Source organism: Rousettus aegyptiacus, unplaced genomic scaffold (genome assembly GCF_014176215.1).
Source record: "Rousettus aegyptiacus isolate mRouAeg1 unplaced genomic scaffold, mRouAeg1.p scaffold_m13_p_16, whole genome shotgun sequence".
In the NCBI taxonomy this organism is placed as follows: domain Eukaryota; kingdom Metazoa; phylum Chordata; class Mammalia; order Chiroptera; family Pteropodidae; genus Rousettus; species Rousettus aegyptiacus.
The window spans coordinates 40,482,643-40,499,971 of NW_023416291.1; the positions used below are offsets into that span (position 1 = coordinate 40,482,643).

Consider the following 17,329-nt stretch of genomic DNA (forward strand, 5'->3'; position numbering starts at 1 on the left):
GGTTCGACAATGGCTCCATCTTGCCCTGGGTCTTTTTTTTTGGCTCTCAAAGTGGAAAATCTGCCCTTTATCTTCAGTTCAAAGAAACAATATTTATTGCCGACCATTATCTCTAAAGTCCTTCTGCCTCTGGCCCTCAGAGAGGGCTCTATCTCTTTGGTTGAAGGTTAGTGTAGGAAAACGATTGGAAAGTCACAAATTTGTTCATTTATTAAAAACTAGTGTTTCTTATAATATACAAGTTTTTTTAAAGTTTACATAAATATATCATATTATTAATGCATTATATGTTAGTGATATTTATATAATTTATATTCATGATATATTATGGTTATTTAAACTATTATTTCTCCCTTAGCTATCAAATGGTTATCAAGAGGAGACAAAATATTTTTTTAATTAAAATATATTTGACACATAACATTGCTTACATTTAAGGTATACAACATGTTAATTTGGTACACATATCTATGTTGTGTGTATATATAGGTATGATTGTCATTGTACTGATAATCAGTACCTCTATCACATTACATTATTATCATTTCTTTTTAATGGTTGCAATAATTAGGTTCCAGTCTCTTAGCAAGTTTGATGCTTATAATACAATGGTGGTGTTTATATGTGGACAAAATATATTAAATAGAGATGAAGCCAATACAGATGACATACACTCCATTGTCTTCTTTTATGTTACCTGAAATCTTAAAGTATTTGCCTTTCTAGAGACTTGAATAATAATCTTAAGGAACGTTAAAGCCAGAAAGGTCTTTGCTAGTGTCTGATCCAATCTCCTTGGCCAAATGTGGAAGCCGAGGCCCTGAGTGCTCAGGTAGAGCACCCAAGGCCACGAGGCAGAGCACGCGGCACAGCCCCACAGAGTGGACCAGGGATATTTAAAGACCCACTAAACGTAAACACAACCCAGACCATGCAAGCTCACATCACGTAATTTCTTTGGAATAAGCTTGTGATAAGGATCACATTTCCATTTCCCTTTATGTTTTTCCAACAACAGCTCATGATACAATTTGTACAGCTCCTGGTAACTTGGACTGGGGAAAATTTTAGAAAGGAAAAAAAAAAAGGACCATGTTTCAAAAGAATCAGATCTGATAAGGGGGCAGAAATATTTACTCCATTATTTCAAGAGGCAGGTTCTTTGTTTCTCAGATGCTTCCTGTTTTAAAAATAGCTTTCCACAACTATTCCAGGACTAGAGTGTCCTTTTAAATGAAATTGGCTTTGAAGATGTGATTTCATTTACTTGGCACAAGTTGCAAATAATCAGTCACGTTTTTCCTAAAATGATGCTCGGACCAGGTATCCAGGAGGCCTTGGGTTCTGCTCTGACTGGAGCTGGAGCTGGATCACTGAACCTCGAGGGGGATGGGGAGCCAGATACCACAGCTGGGAGCCAGGAGACGTCGCCTCCTCAGGGGACAAAGGCTTCCAACCATCAGGGCAGTAAATCAATGATGCTACAAAAATCAAAAGTTGCCTCTCATCTGACGATGCAACCCATGGGAGGAAGGTGTTACTTTTCATATTATTAGGTGTGATCATGGCACAGAGGTTTTGGGAGAAGTTGCCTACCTTTCTTAGCGACGCGTACTTGAACGTGGAAGGGTGAAATGACATCACAACGCAATCGCTTCAAGGCACATTGCCCAAGAGGAGAAAAGGAAGAAAGGGATCTGTGAAGCGAAAGCGGCAAAGTTGTGCCGAGAACTGACTGGCGATGGGTGTGGAGGGTTCATGGTACTCTTCTTGCTGCTATTATGTTTGGAGATTTTCATAACATTTTTTCAAACTGGATACTCTGTTTTTCAGGAAAGGGTGTGAGTGTTCTCTGCCAAGGAAGAGGCAGACAGAACCTGTGGGAATGGGGATGGATCGGTGGAGCTGAGGATGATCATGTGCACAGCAGATCTGTGTGTGCGTTGTCTGTGGCTGGGGAAGAACGCAACAAGATTTAAAACTGCCTCGTAACTTTTCTTTGGCAGGTGGGGAGAGTCCAGGATGAAAAAGTCATGGACAAAAACGAAAAATAAAAATACACAAACGTGCATTCAGGGGTTGGCAGGTTCCCTGAAACCCATTCTTCCCCTGGGTAAAGAACTCCTTCAATTCATTGCATGAAATTCAATTCTATTCGATTCATTTCGTTGCACAAGCATCTTCAATTCAATGCATGATCTCTCTTTCTAAGACACAAAGAGCCTCTTTCTGTGCCTTTTCTTGGTACGATGGACATGTAAAGCAGCAGCAGTCAAGAAGAAATAAAGCTTTTCTAAGACCAGCCAAATGCGGAGCCACTGGCACTGGCTGGCTGGCTTTGGGGCCCTAAGTCAATGACCAGACATTGAGCCTTGTTTTTTTTCATCAGAAAAATGGGTTCACACCCACCCTCCTCACCTACGAGGCTGCTGAGGTTAGGACAAAATGATGGAAGTTGAATCTCTCTGAAAACTGGTGTTTTCATCAAATAGACAGTGTAGGCCTTGTGTTCAAGTGGGGAGCTGTGACCACCTTGGAAAGAGGTGATGCGGAGCCCTCCCCAGAGGGCTGAGGCAGTAGGAATACACGGCATGGGGCTTTCGGATTTACTATGGTGATTCCACTGTAGAAGGAAGCCTTAGGGATCGCCTCCGCCACACTCTGGAAGCCGCTCGCTGCTGCAGAGAGGACTAGCGGCACCTCACCGGTCAGGAAGCCCACGAGCCCCCAGCGGGCCCAGACCTACGTCAGTGCACTGATGTCTCATGGGTGCTGGGGAACCCCACCCTCCCCAGAACCTTGGGAGCCCGTCATCCATAACCAGGAAGAGATTACCCAGGGCTCCGACTGTCCTGTTAATCTCCACATCCTCCTAAATCTGCCATAAACCTATTTATGGTTTCCTTTCAATTTCATGGGTTACGGCCCTGAGGCAAGTCTGGGCAACAGAACACCTGGGTCTGAGAAGCTGTCTTTCAACAATACATCTCTCTCCAGGTGATGAAGGTCGACATCGGCAGTTGACCAATCGTGCTGGTGACATGGACTCGATGCAACGGGACGAGAAGGGCGCTTCACCTCTGTGGTCCTTCCTCCTCTCAGACTTGTCACCCAGGGTAACCATGACAAAAATGCCAGACAGATACCAGTTAGGGAAAAAGCTACACGATACCTGACCAGTTCTCCTCAAAACTGTTAAGGTCACCAAAACCAAGTCGGTCCCAGAAACTGTCTCAGCCCAGAGGTGCCTGAGGAGACATGATGACTAAATATAATGTGAGATCCTGGAACATAATAGGGGCATTAGGAAGTATGAATAATGTATGGGCTCTAGTTAATAAAGATTCCACATCTGCAACATCAGTATTACTTGTAACATCAGTATTGGTTCCTTGATTGTTAACAAATGTACCATTTAAATATAAGATGTTAAAAACAGGAAATTGTGTGAGGGGCTTATGGGACCTCTTTGTAGCATCTTTGCAATTTTTCTGCAAATCTAAAACTAGGTCTGAAAAGTTTATTCAGCTGAAAAAACAAGCAAATAAATAAAAACAACGGTCCCTCATTATCCATGGAGGATTAGTTCCAGGACCGATCGCTTCCCAAATCCCCAGATGCTCAAGTTCTTTATATAAAAAGGCATAGTATTTGCAGAGAAGCTACACACATCCTCCTGCAAACTGTAAATTAGCTCCAGATTACGCATAACCCCTAATACGATGTAAATGCTATCTATGTAAATAGCTATCATACTATATCGTTTAGGAAATGACAGGGAAAAATTCTGTACATGTTCAGTGCAGATGCTGCTGGTTAGGACGCGGAACCCGCGGATACGGGGACCAACTGTACCTCTCTCAGAACGATTTCTTGGTTGGGATAGAGCATTTGGAATCAGACAGCTGAGAGCCAGTGTGCAGGGAGTTGGGGGCTGGGGACGGAGGGGGAGAAGGCAGAGACCGGGGCCCAGACCCACACGACACAGGGAGAAGGAGCCTTTCAAAAGGGCTTCTAGGATCTAACCCGACCAGAAGTGGTTGGATGGTGTGCCCTGCGATGACCAGTAAAGGCTGATTCTGGAACATTCTGGGATGACTTAGTCCTAGCGTTGGCATCTCACCCCCTTCTTGCATGATTTTGAGGCTGGAGGTTCTCCACTGCTTTTCTCTGGATACAGGCTGTTCCGAGGTTGTGCTTAGGCCAGATTCGAATCTTTATCATTTTTACCTGAGAGAAACTGGCCTAGGATGTCTCTTCTGCCCGCGGACAGAGAGAAACAAAGCAGGGGAAAGTCCCCAACGTCCTCAGCAAATCCGAGGTCAACCCAACAGCTATGCCCAAGCTTCTGGAATGTTCCGGGGGGGTTCGGCTGTGTCCCAGGAGAAAGCTCTCATCTCCTGACTCCGAGTTCATGGCGTGGATGCTGCCCCCTGGCCTCACCCCTCGGGCAGATCAGGCTTCGGCGAACTGCATGCAGGAATCTCCTCAAACAGTGACGTGATGGAAGGGCCGCACTCTGTGCATCCTGGGGGACAGGGTGACCCCTGAAAACGTCCAAAACTGGCTTTCTCTGTGGCCCTAGAGTCTAAACACTCAGGATTCACACGAACGGCCTGCTTTTCCATGTTGCTGTGAGGCTGGTCTGTGCGACATCAGGTGCGAACATTAATGCAAAGAAAATGACACTTAAATGAAAGGGAAAAAGAGATTCTTGTGTTTTGTATTAAAATATTTTATATTAATCATTCAAACTTAATTTTTATACAACGAATGCATACATCGCCAGGGCGTCCGTCTCAGAAGGGAGGCGGGGGAGGCGGCGGGGTGGCTGTGAGCAGGGGACGCGAGGCCGGGGGACGCCCCCTGCTCCCTCTGCTCCTTCCAGATGGGGTGGCGTCGCCGGACAGGGATGTCACAGTGGAGAGGTGACGGCGGTGGCGGCGGCCTGTGCCTTTTCAGGCCTGTCTGCAGGGTGAGCCACGTGTCCTCAGCCCGGATGAGCTATGCCGAGCCCTCTGGCCCGCGAGTCCTTGACCTAACAGTGGCTGTGACATGTCACAGCGTGAAACGGGGACCACTGAAAGTGACTGTGTGTGTGTATATATAGACTTTGGAAGCTTCTCCTTTCGTAAACCCACCCCCACAGCCGCCCTGCCCCTGTGCACGTGCTCGGTGGCCCGCACCTAGGTGGCGGGCATGTCGGCCTTGCTGAGCGCGATGGCCAGCTCCAGGTCCTCCTGCTCCTGCCGCCGCAGCCGCGCCAGCCGCTCCTGCTCCGCCTTCTCGCTCTCCCGCTTGGCCCATGCCAGCTGCTGCTCCTCATTGCCAAACTGCAAAGGAAAAACGGACGTTGGGTTACATGGCCCAGGAGCTGCAGCCACCAGCTGGGGGCGGGCGGGGGGACGGGGGGGTGATGAGGAAAGGCCTGTGGCAGTGGGCAGGGCACAGGGAACCGCAGTGCTGGGATGTGAGGCGGGGGAGGGATGAAAACCGGAAAAAGCCAGAAGCCTGCGTCTTATCCAGGGCTGGGAGAAGACCCGCGTCCCGGCCCTGAGCCCCGTCGGGGAGGGGTCATGTGCACGGAGAAGCGAGGCTGAGTCTGAACTTAACCTCCACCTTGGACCTCAGAGAAACTAGCCACTTGTCCCCTACAGGGGACCAAGCAGGCCACGTGACACATCAATGTGGGGACACCGAACGAGCTCAGTGGCCCCCCAGGAGCGAGTCTGTGAGGCTTCGCGGCCCCGGGAGAAGCCCCTGCTCAGCTTCCTCTTGGGGTCAAATGGGGCATCTCTGAAAGTGACTAGGGAGCAGAAGCCAGAGAACCCTGAGCAGCGAGGAGGGTGAGCCCACAAAGCGTGGGCCTCGGTGGCAGGTCGCCGATGCTCGTGGGTGACGGGTGCTGGACTAGAGAGTCCGGCTTGAACACACCTCTGATTTCAAATGTGTAAAAGGGTGTGGAGGCCAAAAGCGCGAAGACAACGGTCTTGAAATGTGGCGTCTGCGTCCACCCAGCCTCGCTCTGGGATGCATTAAGAGCCACTATGAACTTGAACATTTACAAGTGCCCTGGCATTTATGCTGCCATTCAGTCCATGAGCTTTGCATTGTTTGGGTCCTTCTCCAAAAGGTTCAGTTTTTTAAAAAAACACATTTTCAAACAATGTAAAAAATGCTTTTGATTCCAAGATGGTGATTTCAAACCATTCAAGGTCCTTTAGCTCTATCTCACACATTCTTCTCCCGGCATGGGTCCCTGACTCCCCGGGGTTCCCACGAGGTCCGCAGTTACTCTGCTCCATTTCCCGGCGAGACGCCTCCAACCCCAGGAGCCCCGACAAAGCCGCACAGCCTGTTCAGAGCCTTGGCCTCCCTTAGCCAGCACCTCGGTTCTCAGCACTGACCATGGCCAGCACTCTGCCAAGCACTGGGTTACATGGAGAAAAAAGAGGAAGGCCAGCCTCTGACAGGCACCCTTGGGAGCGGACAGACAATCCCAGCCCAACACGGGCTCCCGTGAGGCCCTGACAGACCCCATGGGGTGCCAGGAACAGAAGCGCAATGGGAATTCACAGCTACTTCTTCTCACATACTGAGCCTATGTGACAACCCAGAAGGCAGGCTCCTTGGACAGCTGGGGACACCGAGACCCGGGGAGGGGGAAGTGGCTGCAGAGCCCAGGCCCTTGGCATTCTGGATTCTCCTGGATCTGGGGTTGGGGGGTGTGAGGGGCTGGACAGAGACGGCTGCAAGCCCCAGAAAGAAGCTGAGAGTCCCCCCGCCTTCCAGGGCTCTGGGGCCAGTGAATGACATATTCGAACTGGCAGTTTTTGAATGTTTCACAGCTTGACAGCCAGTGTGGGGGTGAAACAGGGCTAGGTGGTGGGGTACCTGGCAGGGGAGTGGGGAGAGGTAGATGGAGGGAGGCTGTTCTGGAGCCAAAGGTGACCTGGAGGAGGCGGGGGGAGGGGGGGACAGGCACAGGGAGTCAGGCGGGACAGGTCAGGGGTCAGCATGGAAGAAAGGTTGAGTCTTGGTTTTTTAGAGAAACTGCTCAGAAAAACACTCAGGGGTCAAATGCGTGTCCCTGGAAACTGGTCCCCACCCCTCATGTTTCCACCGCGGGTCACAGATAAGCTCCGTCACCCCCTGCACTCTGTGGGGAATTTTCCAACACCTCATCAGGAGAAAAACAAGGAAAAAACAACAAATACTGGTGGAAATGACTCCAGGGTTCTGCTGACAGCGGTGGGAGGGGGCAGCTCTGCTGCCTGTGACCCTGCCCCCAACCCGCCCAAAAGTCGGGGCGCACAAGTGATGATACGGGTGATCCTGACCGGAGCCTGGAACCAAGGCACAGAGGGGTGACACGATGGGCTGAGGCCACACCATGGTCTCCGCTCAGCCCGAGCACGTCAGGATGTCAGCGCACCACTGCCGGCTCAAGGATCTGCGTTTTCAAATTAAATGCGCTGACGGGAACGTTCCAGAAGCCTTCCGAGGGAACTGGTTTGAGGCCAGCATAGGCCCCAGTGTGGAGACTCGCATCAAGCGCGTGGTTTGTGCACACTGGATGAGCACGGTGGACAGTGACATCGGGGAGAAAGCTGGAAAAAGGCGGTCTGTGTGTCTCAAATCAGGAGACGACCCTCTCCGAGCCCTGACGGAGGCACCTCAACCGGGCCACTCTCTAGTCCTCTTGACCTGGAGGTGTCACACAATGGGGCCACAATCTGGGATACTTAAGGGGCAGCTGTGCTCTGTGTCATTCTTGCGGGGCACAAGGGCGCTTCCCTACCGAGACTCCTCCCAAGGGCGCCTGCACCGCCGCCCGCCGCGGTTTTATTTACTGATCGGCAGTTCAGCTGCCATTGCACACGAGGCACCCAGGCACCCCACCTCACCGGGGACTAACACCTGGGCCCTGAGACATCGAAGGGCACTGGCACTGCCGCCGCATCAGCCAAGGGGACGCATCTGACCACCTCCTGTTGATTCTCTTATCCTGATGGTAAAAGTGCATTCAACTCGCCCCCAGCGCAAAGCTTGTTCCGTCTGACAGCTGCTCTGCTTGCAACGCAGACTTCTGGAAAAAAGGGCCATTTTGCTAACCTATAAATGCTACTTCCTAATAAACACATTTGTCTGAGACAGAAAGGCTGGTTTTTTAAAAGAAATCCCAGAGAGGTTTCCCATGAACAAGCACAAAGTAACCCATTCATGGAAACTTGGGGCTTGTAAATTAGAGGGTTCCAGGGCGGCAGACCCAGGGTTCCCAAGGTGGGACCCCATGCGTGTGTGACATCGGTGCCCCTGAACTCCAACACGGACCAAGCTGCCTTTGCACAGGCAAACCCCACACCCTGGCAGCACTCAGAACATCCGATCTGACCGTCACGGTGCCAGTCCGCTGGGCGGTTAAAGACCCCTTGGCATTTACTGAGAAAGCTGAATTACACAAACCAGAGGAACCAACTTTGGCCATTTTTGAGTTAGCACAGATCAAGGTCCAGTAAACCCCCAAATCACTGGCTGATGGGCTATAGCCCCAGAAGCCATGCAGATACAAAGATATCCGGAGTCCCAGAAAGGGCGACATATTTTAACCATGTTTTGGGCTATGGTACGGCCTGAGGGGAACGAACCAAGCCAGTTAGGTGTCCTGCCGGTCCTGCACCCAACCCCATAGGAGGGGGCCGAATCTCACTGATTTCTAGATTTCTCTGGAAAAACTGGGGGGTCCAAAGCAAGAAAAGCAACTTTAAACAGAAAACAAGGCTGAAATCTCAACTGGGCAAAAGCTGATTCTCTGCCTGGATATGAAGGTACTTAAATATCAGGGGTGTTTTAAAATTAAAGTTAATAACTGTTCTGGAATGACCAGAAGTGTTAAGCTTGAAACCTTGTTTTTTTTTTCTTTTTCTTTTTTTATGTTTTCCAAAAACTAGCTGTCAGGAGCGGGTAGCGGGGGGAGGGGCACACAGGAAATAGAACTATGCATTTCAGAAAGAGAACAGTCATTTCTTCAAATTGCCGTTCAAATCCACTCGCCCTTCTGCTCTGCCCAAAACAGAGTACCTGAGTCATGTGTGAATGGGTCTATTTTTTTTTTCACTAGCATTTAATATTTTTTTGCAGCAAAAAAACAAACGCAGTGCTATTTAAGAAATTGTAGATAAAGCAGGTTTTGTTTCTGGCTTTATTAACAATGTCTCCATTTGTACACATCCACAGTGTGCACGGGCTGTCAACAAAACCGAGCTAACTGCAGTCGTAAAACATTTACAGGTCGCCAAGAGCCAAAACCGTGGCAGTGTCTTGGGAGGCTTCAATAAGCCACAGAATAGCTAGGCACGGGGTGGATCTGAAATAAATCGGGTGTTCACAGGGCACAGATGTGGCAGAGCTTGTTTTAAGAAGGATATTCTAGGAGTTGAAACATCTATAAATAATGCACGTCACACCTAAGTAGGAAACAAGGTACTTGGCAAACTTGAACGAAGGGAAAAAATTTCTTTAAACTGAAACATGGGTACACACAACAGACAGTGAAACTGATTCTGGGAAGACAAACTCTAAAGCTTTTTGAGAACGAGATTTTTTTTTTAGTGCTGATGAGGGTGCTGAAAACACCCTAAAGTGACAGGGTTTTATAATCTGAAATCTTATTTTCACACTGAGAAACCAAGCCAGACTTTCAAAATCCCAGGATTAGCTTCTGAAAAGGCACTTAACATTTGCTAAATGGCTTTTTGAGGGTTTTTTTTTTTTTTTTTTTTTTTTTTTTTTTTGGCAAAAGGGGCAAAACTTGAGAGCCAACGGTTGTTCTAGGTTGGATTTCTTTTTTTCATCGGAGCTGGTAACTGAAATAAAAGTTTTTAAAAAGCCAAACTGTTCTTCCTTCACGCACCCTGCCTGGGTCCTTCGATTTTGCTGCACTAAACACACTGGGAGGGACCATCGGAACTCCGGCACAGAGACCTTTTTGGGGACAGCAAGACCCTAATGTAACTTTTACAATCTTGCTTTCATACTTCAGAAGCATCTGACATCCCGGCTTCCAAAAATCCACAAACAATTGCCTCTGGGCGAGAGAAACAAGACAGAGAGAGTTGACCGGGAAAGACAAAGAGAGGCGGATGCGGCCACCGTGCTAAAAGGACACGTGCCCTCGGCAGAGTATCCAAACCGTAGACTCTTTTATTGAGAAACATTGTTTTTTTTTTTCTTACAGAAAGCAGCAGTACAGAATAAATAACGCGGGCGATGGCATGAGGTACCAGGAGATGTAAGCCAAAAAAACAGCCCCAAAGAAGCTGCAAGCAGATGGGGGAGGGGGGGCGCGGCGGTGGCGAACTCAACTTACAGAGGTGAAGTCTGCAAAGCCCAGGGAAGAGGCTTTAGAAGGCTTAGCTGAAGAGGAGGGAGCAAATGGATCTTTTCCACTAAACGGGTCCCCAAACCCCCTTTTATTTTGGAACGGGTCGCTGCTGTCAGCCCCAAGCGGCTGGAATGGGTCGGGGGAGTCGGGAAAGTCTGCAGAACCCAGCTGGCTTACAGGTGTACTTTTACCTGGAAGGTTTAGGAGAAAGAAAAAAAAAAAGGAGAAAAAAAAAAAAAAAAAGAAATACAAGTTACTGACCACAGACCAAACAGAGTCCTGACTGAGCAGGCTGCGGGGTGAGCGCCCGCAGGGACACCCTGTCCCCTTTCCTAGGAAAGACCTGGAATGCTGCTTGGCTGGGGAATGGACCCCAGGGCTGGGGAACGGCTGGATCTCTTGCTTTATCCAAGCTTCACAGTTTGTAGGCGATACCAGAAAAACCACTTCAGATGACCCCCGGCCCCTCCCCACCCACCACAGCTAAAATTTATAGTTCTCTTTAAAACAGTTTACATGTAGGCGAGTTTCAAAGTGATTCATTTTAGCGTGGCAACATTTACTATCACACTGAATAAAAACAAACCAAAAAAAAATAATAATAATCATGGCTGAGCAGAAAAATACACTGCAAGCTTCCCACAATAAAAAAGTATTTGCTATTGAAACGGGGGGATTCATTTCACACTGTGGAATATTAGCTGTGTTAGCTGTGAGGATCTGGAGGCAGCTTACCAGACAGCCGCGCCCCCCCGCCCCCCCCCCCCCCCCCCCGCCGCCGCCCTCAGCCCCCTGCTCTGCTGTCCTGGGCATAAATTCTTTCAGCTCCTGCTTCTGTCCCTTTCCCACTGGTGGCTCCAAAGGGCAGGGCTGGGCCTTTCTGGGCTCTTGCTGTGAGGGTGGCTCTGGGACGCCTGGTCCCAGGAAAGGAGACCTCAGCAGAGTCGAGGGAGAAAAATGAGGCTGTGAGACCACGGTTGGGGGGTGAGGCCTAAGGACAGGTAACTTTTGCCAACAAGTCCTGTCATCCTGCCAGAAAGTTCCATGAGAATCGGACACCTCTCCAGGCCCGCTTCACAATGCAAGGCCCTACTTGACGACACTTGGGGATCTGCTGGATTTGTGGCCCAGGTTACTCCCAACAACAGGACCACAATGAATAAAACTTCATTCAACAGAGGGGCCGGTGCGCCCCTGGTCCCTCCACCCCACAATGAATCCCAAAGGCCCCTACAACACACACCAGCCCCTGGCCAAGCTCACCCCAACAACTCTGCAGGGCCTATGCGGCGCCTCCTTCCCAATGCACTTCCAAACCCAGAGCTTCTTTAAGGCTGGGCTGGCTACCCAGAATGCGCTCCCCACTCAAACGCCTTCACCTTCTTAGGGAAGCCCCTTGTGACAACCCCATTCCCTGGTGCCTATGTTCAGGCCTTCCAGCCCCACCCTGGGAGAGAGTGGGGCGGGCCCAGATGTACCCCAGGAAGACAGTGCCGAGCACAGCAACCACCTGGCTGGAACTTGCCTTCTCAGCCTCGGTTTCATAGTCCATGAAATGGGGTTGTTGTGGGATGAACTGCACCCCCCCTTCTAACTCATTATGTCGAGATCCTCAACCCCAGGACCTTCGAATGTGACTGTACTTGGAGAGAAGGCCTTTAAAGAGATGATTAAAATGAGGTCATTGTGGTGGTCCTTGATCTACTCTGACTGAAGTCCTTACAAGAAGGGGAGATGAAGACATAGAAAGACGGGGGTCGGGGGGCACGTGAGGATGCAGAAGGAAGGCAGCCATTTCATCCACAAGCCCAGGAGAGGCCGCAGGAGAAACCAACCCTGCCAGCACCTTGATCTCAGACTTCAAGCCTCCGAAATGTCTTTTGTGTAAGCCGCCCCATCTGTGGCACTTAGTCATGGCAGCCCCAGCAGACTCACACAGGGGTAATGAAGGTGGTCGGCCCTGTGTGGTGGCCTGAGTAGTAATGGAGAGCAGAGGCTGGGCCCGGGGGACCGCCTGCTTTTCTAAGTCATGCTTTAATGGTACCTGATGCCAATTAGCTGTGCCAGTTCATTCATCGGTCCTCTGTGGCTGCTTTCATCCATGACAACAGAGCTGGGCACTTGGGAAGGGAAATAGAAGGCCTGCAGGGCTAAAAATATTATCTAGCCTTTTACCAAAAAAACTGTGCATCCTCCAATAGTTCCTAAGCCCAGCAGGCAGTCAGTGTGCCGCACGTGATCAGGCCCTTCTGAGAGGCTAAGGGATGATCCGGGCCCCTGGGAGTCAGAGCCAGGACAGTGCAGCTCCACCACCTGTAGATAAGGCTAGCTGGGCACCCTATGGACCTCACAAGGAAACTAGGGACCCCGAGTGCAGCTCCGCTATGCTAGAGGTGCTCAGATACACCCGGGCACCCTCCCCTCCAGATGCTCCGCAGCCCCCTCCCCTCGCCCCAGCACCTTCAAATTCCCTGTCCTGGCATCTATCCCATCTCCTCCCACCCTCTGTACCCCTTTCCCACAGCAGAGCAGGGCCACGTGTGAGGGTGGCAGGTGTCACCCCCCAGAGAGGATGTGCAGCAGGTCCTCTCGTGGGGCGGCTGGCTCAGAGGCCCTGAAGCTCCAAAAGAGTTGCCCTACGGAGACTGCCAAACCCCAGGCAGCGGCACCATCTGAGGCCTGATGGTGAATAGATGCACACGCTCTCGTGCAAAGCACACTGGGAGGTTTTGTGTGTGTGTGTGTGTGCGCACATGCGCATGTTCTGGAGCACCTGCAGCCACTTTGAGCCCAGGAAGACCAGCCCTCATCTGGACACTGCACCAGTGTGAGCAAGGATCCCCAAAGACCCAAAGGGCTGCCTTGTGGGTCAGCGTCCAGAGGGATGAGGATGCAGGCTTGGGTCACACAGGCAAGGGATGCTGACCTTGTGGCTTGGCCACTTCTGTCCTGACTGCCCTGCACTGTCTAGCCCTGCTGGTCTCTCTCTCACTTCTCCTCCATTCCTCTAGCTCCCTCTCCAGGGCTCATTCCTCCCCTGCAGGCTGCCCCACTCCCTTGGCCGCCTCCCAAGGCGCTTACTTCGATCCTGGTCTTGCCTCCAACACACCAGGGGAGGGGGCCCAAGGGTCAGCTCCACGTGCAGCGGAGCTCAGTGCACTGCAGGTGCCAGTAAATCCTACCCCACCCACGGTGCCAACCAGCCAGCCCTCCAGGGTCCTCCTGGGGCGGATGCCACCATACAGGCTCCATGGGACCCTCCCTAGGAACTCAAGGCTCTTTGGGAGAAAAGCTCTGGGAAGCTAGGAGGAAATAAAGGACATCTGGCTTCCCTCTTTTGCAAGAAAGGACAATATTCACTGGTGCACTCTGGGGCTCTTTACTGAAAACTAAAATGATGGACCAAAGAGCAGAATTCTAACACAGGAAAAAATAAGAGCTGTCAGGGACAGGCTAAGAGCCACAGGGCAGGGCACAGTCCCTGGTTCTGGCATCAAGTCCAAGGTGGCAACTGCATGACTTCTAGAGCATTCCTTGTAGGGTCTGGTTAAAAAGGGTGGAGGTCTAAGCAGGATAAAGAGGTTGGCTGACCCCACCAGGGGTACAAGTGTTTAAATACAACACCCTTTTCTGTGCTTTTTTTCTTCTTTTCAATAAGATCTTCCTCCCCTGGCTTGGGGTTTTCAAAAAATTGTTTTCGGGGCGGGCCGTTACGAATCCAGCTTGCTAGGATTTGAAGCTGAGGTTTCCGACAAAGAGAGATGATGGGCAGATGAAAAGCATCGTTCACATCGAGAATTGCCCATGCCTGGTTTTGCTCTGTTGCCGAAACCGTTGTTATTTAGAAATCATGACTGTGTTAATATGAAACCAGGGCACATCAACTGCTCTTGTTTTCAGAGGAGGGGGGAGAAAAAAAAACAACGGTTTTTTTCTCAGTTGTCTGTTTTTGTGCTTCAACATGAAGCTGAATTATTGGACTTGATGCTTGCAAAATCGGGGGCGTTCCCGGTTAGGCTGACACTCTACTTGTGACCAGAGGCTTTCTGCAGAGGACACACGCCAGGACAGCCCTGGGCCCAAACTTCCCTCTCTGCATCCCCACTTATTTTTAGCAGCTGTACTTTTAAAACATTCTGGGTCTAGTTCCTACTTTTATGTAACCACTTCTGCTAAGTCCTTAATCATTTTTCCGATTTTCTGAGGCATAGCTTATCTCAAACGTGACGGAGTCACTTTACACTTGCCTTCGTGTCCCTGAGTAAACTCACTGCAGTTTTATGCCTTTTCATGGTACCACGAGAAAAGATCACAACTGAAGCCAATTTCGGAGAGGAGAATAAGCATTTTTAAAAAACTGGTAAAAAGCTAACGAGGATGATGCCTGGGACGCATGATTTGGTGTCACATTCCTAGATTTCTGCTCAGGGAACCACCGACCACTTAGCGTAGCAGGAGGTGATGACCGAAGTCACAACAGAGACCCCCCCCCCCCGGGGGGCTGCAGGCTGCTGACTTGGCGCCCACAGTGATTCTCCAACACCGAGAGGAGTTTTCATGAACAGGAGAGAGGAGGACGCAAGACTGAAGAGAAGGCAAAATAAGGGCTTATTTCAAACCGCAGCAGTTTCAACAGTTACCCAAGCGGTGCACCGAAACCGCACACAGGACTGCCTTCAGCAAAAACAATATGAGCACGATGGTTTACCACAGTGTGTGCTGTTAAAAAAAAAACTCGGTGGCCGGCTCCACCCTGGTAGAACTGTCTTTAATTCTCCTATTTCTTAACTTCTCGAGGCCCGAGAGCCCCCCGGGCTGAGATCGACGAAGGAGTTGGGACCTGGGCAGCAATTCCAGAGCGAGGTGCTGGCAGCGAAGCCCCCGGTTCTGCTTTTCCCAACACGCTTTTCAGGAAACCCCGGCCGGGAAGTGTCCCCGAGAGCAAGCACGTGGAAAAACGACGGAACACAAATACGCATCCCCACAAACTTCAGAAAATGCGAACACTGAGAACCCCAAAAGGAGGCTGATTCTCTCGTTCAAAATTCTTAGGAGGAGCGTGAGAGGTTTTGGGTGATTTAAGGTCTCAATACATCTGATTAATAAAATAATAAAATATACAAGTGAGTGAGTGTGAATGTGTGTATTCCTCCCGACCAGACACTTGCTGCGTTGTTTGTAAAATTCGGGGCTGCAGTTGGAAAATATAGTTCTGTAGATGAAAGATAAATACGAAAACAGCAGAACAAAACAAAAAAATAAAAAACAAAAGGTTTGTGGTCAGGACAGCTGCCCCACCTCAGCTATTACCCTACACAACACAGGACGTTCTCACAACTGCCATTTATCCCAATGTGGGACGTCCATACAACTGTCACTCACCCTACACAACGTGGGACCTACACACAACTGTCATTCATTCTATACAACCAGTACTCCACTCCCACGCAACTGTCGCCATCCTAGACAACACATAACACCCATGCGATTGTCACCCATCCTACATAACACGGGACTCCCACAGAACCATCGGGCTTCTTCGAAACATACCGCATGGAACATCTGTGGCTGGGGAGGGGGCACTCCGTGAGCCCTTGGCTCCTCCCTTCCCGCCGCCCACACTCCCAGCAAAAGAGCCGACTTGGGGGGTGTGGGGAGAAAGAACACGGCTGTCCAGGCTACACGCTTCGAATTCACAATCACTTGGGAACTTTTTACTAACAAAGACTGCTTGTCGCAACACGTGTCCACGTTTCCTCTGGCTCCCGCTGCGGTGGGTGGTAGAAGGCGAGGACACACAGGACCACCTCACCGGCCTGCGGGCCAGCAGTCCTGCAGACTCAGCCCTGCACTCACTGCTGCACACGTGAGAAGGCGAGTGGCAGATCAAAGCTGTGCCAAGTAGCACAGCCCCACAGATAAAATCTGAGGTCCCACCATCAGAGCGTTGAGATTTTCCACTAAAAATATTTACCTAATTTTAAGAAAATCCGCTTAATGCATTGAAGGGAACAGGATGAGGTTTGGTTCTGAATTGTTGAGAAAGCTGAACAAATATTTACTATTATCCCCCAGGCTCCCCTACAACTGGTGTGTTTTCCATCCTCCAGAAGGTGTCTGGAGTGGTCAGAGATCGTGGAAATTGCATAAGGTGCTGAGCCCAGTGGATGTGGGGTCACCCACCATTAGAAAGAAAAGGGAAAACGGGACTGAAATAGCCACAAATCTTGGGTCCTCCAAAGACAAATGCCTTTTGGAGTGAGAAATACAAGTTTCAAGGTTTCCACGAAAGGCTCCTGTGACATTTTTAAGAAACCTGGTAGAGACTACCTTAGCTCTACGGCAAAACCAAGGAGGGGGCTGTGCAATGCACAAGTGAATTTACAGATCCCAAGTCAGCCTTCGTGACAAAAGAAATATAGACTGCAGGTCTCACAGTTCTGCTTTTTGAAAAATCACATTTGTTCTCTGATTTGCACCTTCGACACACTCTGCTGGAGAAGCCACCTGTGTCGTGTGCCAACCTGGCCACCCCCACCGAGGAGCTCAGGGCCTCGGGGGGCACAGGGTGACGCTAACTACACAGCAGCCAGGTGGGGGGGGGCCTGAGTCTGCAGCTCGGGGGCCCAACCTTTGTTCCTCCCTCCAGAGGAGCGCCAACGCTGCCAGAACGCCACCTCTGCTTGGGCAGAGACACCCCGTGCGTGCCCACATTTAAGAAAATCACCAAGGTGCCACGCGGCAGGTCTGGAAGCGGTTAGAAGGCGTGTGTGCACTGGAGTGCAAGGTGCAGAGCCCGCCAGGAGCTCCCCCTTGCTGTGGGAGTAGCTCAGGGGGAGTCAGGAGAGCCTGTAGCAGAACGGGGGACCCCCTATGCTCTCTTTATGTCCATCACTGCCGCCTCCATCAATCACACACATGCTAGTTTTCAGTTGACAGTGGTAA

The 17,329-nt window shown here is 50.4% G+C and overlaps 1 protein-coding gene across 8 annotated transcripts in view; it reads right to left on the reverse strand.

The window, feature by feature from the left end:
* Nucleotides 1–4,725: 4,725 nt before the first annotated feature.
* The window catches only part of EPS15L1 (epidermal growth factor receptor pathway substrate 15 like 1), an 88,852-nt gene continuing 76,248 nt past the window's right edge, over nt 4,726–17,329 (reverse strand). For 2 of the 8 annotated variants that reach the window (XM_016157741.2, XM_016157738.2), the window contains 2 exons: nt 10,370–10,575; nt 4,726–5,333 (listed from right to left, as the gene is read on the reverse strand). In XM_016157741.2, the coding sequence (XP_016013227.1) occupies nt 5,187–5,333; nt 10,370–10,575 (353 nt within the window). In that variant the 3' untranslated portion in view covers nt 4,726–5,186. Of the gene's footprint in view, nt 5,334–9,795; nt 10,576–17,329 lie in introns of those variants that run through there. The other 6 variants (XR_001598473.2, XM_016157740.2, XM_016157743.2 and 3 more) reach the window with 5 other exon arrangements.